Below are 5191 nucleotides of genomic sequence, written 5' to 3'. Positions count from 1 at the left end.
TGTCCAGGAACTTGCAGGTGCCTTGGTGGAAGAGTGGGGTAACATCTCACAGCAAGAACTGGCAAATCTGGTGCAGTCCATGAGTAGGAGATGCACTGCATTACTTAATGCAGCTGGTGGCCACACCAGATACTGACTGTTACTGTTACTTTTGATTTTGACCCCCCCCCCCTTGTTCAGGGACACATTATTCCATTTCTGTTAGTCACATGTCTGTGGAACTTGTTCATTTAATGTCTCAGTTGTTGAATCTTGTCATGTTCATACACATATTTACACATGTTAAGTTTGCTGAAAATAAACACATTTGACAGTGAGAGGACGTTTATTTTTTTGCTGAGTTTATTTTATAGAGCTGCCAACAACCTTTAATTAATGCACAGCCTGATATTCAAATACATGTTCAGATAAATTATTGAATCTGGGCAAGTCACATGCAACACAAATACAAGTAGTTACTGTATATTAGTGTAACTATTAAATCCGTTTTTATTTTTATTTTCTGCAGATAAATTATGTTGCACTTAGGCCAACACACACAAATGTGGTAAGCAATGATTCTGTCAGCTTAGTCTGTATATCTCTGACTTGCTTATCTGAATGCTCTCGCTGTCGTTTTCGCTCTCTCTCTCTCTCCCCTACCATAGATCTACCTCTCTTTCTGAATTGGTGCTAAGTGCACATCATTCCTAATGTATTTGTTACTTTTATGTATTAACCTCCTTATTTGCCCCAACATGCCAGATGGAAGAAGAGAGACAGAGAGAGGGAGAGAGAGAGAGAGAGAGAAAGGGAAGATTGAGTAGAGTTGTATAAACATACGTATGTTTATCTAACCCTACTCCATCTCTTCCCTCTCTCTCTTCCTCCATCTCTCTCTCTGTCTCTCTTCTTCTGTCTGGCATGTTGCCGGAGGGAGGAACAAGGGGGAGGAGAGTGAAAGAGCGAGAGAGCAGGTGGGCGGAAGAGAAAAGGTAGAAAAGACAGAGGGACTCCAGTGGATTCTGAGGGTAATTTGTGAGACGATGCCAAAATAACCTCTAACCTACTCAGCATTTCTCTCTTCCTGACACACACACACATATACATACACACATATATACATACATACAGTCAGTATTTACAGTATACTGCCCTGGTCTGTCTCTCTCTAGCTCCAGACTGAAGGACCCCCTAAACACAGATATTGGACCAGCTTAGCCTGCTCCCATTAAAACATTAACAATAAGAAACACTAATGCCCAAACTGATCGCAGCCTTTTTCCAACAACTCCCTGAAATATGTTGTGTCTCTTGGGACCCCGTGGTCATGCATCACTGGTGGAGATTGATAAATCAATCAGTCTACTACAGTCCTCTTCAAACCCTGCCTGTTTATTGGGCCTTTGATAAATAGTCACAAAAAACACTGGGAACGGTTGACTCCAAAGTGGGGTCATGGTCCTTGTATAAATTAGATCGCACTTGGTGACATATGGCAAAATACACACATGTAGTTGTCTTTCTGACACACACGTACCAGCACGGTCTCAGACCAGTACGGTCCGGTTCCCACCATAGACCCGGTTCTCTGTCAGGTACATTTTGGGGACCTCCACGATGTCCCTGAGTAGCCCTCTCTTAGCTCCTCCAGCCCCAGTTTCAGTCCCGGCTTGTCGCCAGTCTGGGATTGCAACAGGCGAGGGACCAGAAGGAGCAGGGTGAGGGGCAGGCACACGGAAGCTGTCCCTGTACAGGCTGTGTTTCCCTCCATAGGGTAAGGGCACAGAGGGGCGGGGCAGCCAAGGGTGGCAGGACATGGTGGGAGGGGCTTTGTGGCCCGGCAGGCGGCTGTGGGTGGAGCTCTTGTTCAGGCTAAGGTAGGAGGAAGGGGCTTCCAGACCAGAGGAAGGGGCAATTTCTGACCTGAGGAGAGAAAGAAAGGTGAAAGGTAGGGGAGAGAGGGATAGGACACACACAAACACACACTACCCTCTAGTGGCGAAATAAAGGAAATACACACACACACACACACACACAATCACACTTCTCTGGTGTAGTGGTACCTGCTAAAGCGCCTGTAGTATGCATGAGCTGTGCTGACATAAGGATCTGCTGTCACAGTCGGGGTCTGGCCTGGATCAAGCTGTCCATAAAGTGCCTGAGGGAAGATATACAGATCTGTTGGAATACAGGTTGGACATTCATTCATTCATCTAGTCTTTTCTTTCCACTCACACATTCAACTGGCTCCATTGTTTACTTTTGAAAGGTAGATGTATTCACAATTTACATTTCACAAATACACTATTCAGACTTGAGAGAAGTTAACTTAACATGGACTTCAGTTAAAAAAATCTTTACTTAAATCCATGCTTATTAACTTAGACCTAAGTCCATGTTAAGTGTACTTATCTGAATCGGGCCCTATGTCATTATGTCAGAACATGAAATATTGCCCAACATTATTGTCAGTTTGTTTGTTTACCAGCAGGGTGCAGTAGTGGTCCAGCAGGGGGCCCTGTGGAGCAGACTGGCCCCTGTAGCTGTCCTGCATTTCACTGATTGGCTGAGAGAGCAGGCGCACTGTCCCACAGTCCCTGAGCTGGGGGGGGGGGGGGGGGGGGACGGGGGGGGGACGACACACACACAACCAATCAGGTGCTACCTTTGAATGAAAACACAGACCCACACATACACACACGCTCAATCGCTCTCTCCTCACCTGTTGTGCCAGCTCATTGAGGAAGTGTGTGTTCCAGTGTGGAGGGGCACGTGGGTGCCGTGTGTTGGCCAGGGGCCCCGTCTGAGGCTTCCTGTCGTGCTCCAAGCGTGAGGTGACAGAGAAGTGACTGCTGGTGGACACCAGGGGAGAACGCTGGAACAGAGGGGGCAGAGATGCACCCTGAAACACACAAGGTGTGTGTGTGTGTGTGTGTAGAGAGAGAGAGAAGCCTTGTTTATACCTGCTTCTATCATGCATCCTTTGTCCTGATCTTGTCCACATTCTGATTGTGCCCACATTTTTCAGACAGGGTAGACTATTAAAAAACGCATTGGGATCTGATTATGATCAGAACTCCTTGAGGAAGTCAGGCACGCACTGGGTCTGAATATCTTACAAGTGTAGACAGATCTGGACCGTGAAACCATGTAAATCATCATTATCCCAAAATCATTGACAGGGGGCACTATTGATTTATGGTATCAATGTGTCTTAAAAAATGTATATAGCAATATTATTTTGAAAGAATAGCTGTCAAATAATTTGCATACAGGAAATCTGTTCACAATGCTGACAGTGGATATATGAGACACATTTTAATACCATATTTCTGAAAATGTGCACACGATCAGAATGTGAACAAGATCAGGACATGCTAGCTCAGGTATAAACGAAGCTAGAGAGAGTGGGTGTAAACACTTTTAAACACTGATAATCATAAAAATAGCCTATAGCCCATAGGTGGTGAAAAATATAGCTGCAGAAACACATAAACCTCCCGAGCCGTATCTCTTATTCAAATTATAAGACTTATAATCAGAATTCTTTGAATCTTTATTAGGCCTAATTCAAATTGTAAATCGTCTTACTCTTAAACCTACCTTGTGACTCTCCACATAAAAAGGCAAGGGCTGCACATACATGTGGCCGACACCTGCGCTTGTCTGTCCCAGCTCTCGCCGGTGTCCCTTCCACAAAGCCATTGGATTGATGTGCCAGTTGACCCAACAACAGGGACTCCCTGTTCCAAAGTCCTGTTCACTTAGCTACTAAAATAGCATCAACATGAATGAAGAAAACGAGGTATCACACATGTATACGCGTGTTCTTCAAATCAGCAGAAAAGGAAGGAGAACACGATCGGGAGCTTCGACAGTGCTTGAACATTATGCTTTGTTTCGGTAATATCGTCATGGATACCGTAGACGCTACTAGCGCAAATTCTGCGCGCTCACACACGTCACTCAATGGACAAACAGCGGACTTTTACTTAATTAAATGTGGCCATATTCTCAACGCAATCTTGCACGATCTGTTTTAAAACACCTTTGTTTGTTTCATTTATTCAAATCAGTGAAATTATTGTAATTCAGTTCATACAGAAGCAGGTTTGTTTAGTCAACAATTGGAAACAAAATAAACATTCTACAAGTGACAATATTTATTTACAAACACCAAGACAGACAGATGTGAATATTATGTGTGGTACGACGTGCTGTTAGTCGTACTGTACATTGTTATGGTTTACGACAGTGTGCTGCTTTACAGATGACAGATTAACCAAGTACAATTTTTTTTTAATGTATTCACTACTGTATGTCGCTCTGGATAAGAGCGTCTGCTAAATGACTAAAATGTAAATTTAAATGTAATGGGTTGTCAGAATGAGTGGCGCATGTCATTACACGACAGAGTGATGTACAATGTGAAACGGTGCAGATCTGCGTTCTTTGACAGCTAAGCTAGATATAACATTGGCGACGATGATGGCTGAATTCAGTTTGCCACAACCTGCACCATTCCTCGCCGTGCCTGGCGAACCTCCAGCACCGTGGAATAGCTGGCTTGAACGTTTTAACACTTATCTCAAAGCTATGGATTTTTCTAGAATCTCCGAAAAGTGGAGAACAGCACTGCTCCGTCACTGCCTAGGTACAACTTGATGGAGCTATTAAAATAGCACTACAGGTTGAAGCGGCTTTGAAATGCTCTATTTTGCTAACAGACAGCTCTGCAGCATACATCAGCCCCCAGCCATTCTCACACAGCAGCTTCGGCCAGTGCAGGCGCACTACAACGATCACACGCTGCGCACGCCCTCCCACGTTGATAGCTGCATGGAGACAGACACCGGCATGCCCCTGCAGCAGGCAGACTGAAAACAGACAGAAGTGTCTGTGGCAACTGTAGGGCTCTAGCTCTCACAATTCAAGGGCTTCAAATTGCCCAGCCTGTTGGAAAATATGCAAGAACTGTTCAAAATACAATCACTTTGCTAAAGTGTGTCGTTGTGCCCCAGCTGCATACTAGCTCCACCCAGAACAGGCCCTTATTTTCATCTCACTCTCAACATGAACACACTTAAATCCAAACCGTATCCACTAACCATGTGTCATTCAGGACATGCACTGTCCAGCTGGTCGAGGTGGGTTTGCCTTTGCTACTCGATACTGGCACTGCGGTGTCGTTGCTCAACCTTGCCACTTA

The 5191-nt window shown here is 44.8% G+C and overlaps 1 protein-coding gene across 2 annotated transcripts; it reads right to left on the bottom strand.

The window, feature by feature from the left end:
* Nucleotides 1-319: 319 nt before the first annotated feature.
* Nucleotides 320-4233, bottom strand: saxo3 (stabilizer of axonemal microtubules 3). Of its 2 annotated transcripts, none has more exons than XM_029727155.1 (5): nt 3586-4233; nt 2705-2857; nt 2468-2584; nt 2046-2140; nt 320-1905 (listed from the first exon to the last, which is right to left on the bottom strand). In XM_029727155.1, exons 1-5 carry the CDS (start codon nt 3685-3687, stop codon nt 1530-1532), a joined length of 843 nt encoding a protein of 280 aa, XP_029583015.1. In that variant the 5' UTR covers nt 3688-4233; the 3' UTR covers nt 320-1529. The 2 variants fall into 2 exon arrangements, with proteins under 2 accessions (XP_029583015.1, XP_029583014.1); XM_029727154.1 differs by having other exon boundaries at nt 2705-2884; nt 3586-4230.
* Between the last annotated feature and the right edge of the window lie 958 nt (nt 4234-5191).

This window comes from Salmo trutta, chromosome 32, assembly GCF_901001165.1.
Source record: "Salmo trutta chromosome 32, fSalTru1.1, whole genome shotgun sequence".
In the NCBI taxonomy this organism is placed as follows: Eukaryota; Metazoa; Chordata; class Actinopteri; order Salmoniformes; family Salmonidae; genus Salmo; species Salmo trutta.
The sequence above is the reverse complement of the archived record's forward strand: the minus strand, read 5'-3'. Positions and strand labels throughout refer to the sequence as shown.

Excerpts from the sequence above, each read along its gene's own strand:
- saxo3 (XM_029727154.1), bottom strand. The coding sequence starts at position 3,687 with ATGGCTTTGTGGAAGGGACACCGGCGAGAGCTGGGACAGACAAGCGCA. Across the intron at positions 2,885-3,585 it reads TTTATGTGGAGAGTCACAAG|GGTGCATCTCTGCCCCCTCT; the intron begins GTAGGTTTAAGA and ends TGTGTGTTTCAG. Across the intron at positions 1,906-2,045 it reads TACTACAGGCGCTTTAGCAG|GTCAGAAATTGCCCCTTCCT; the intron begins GTACCACTACAC and ends TTCTCTCCTCAG.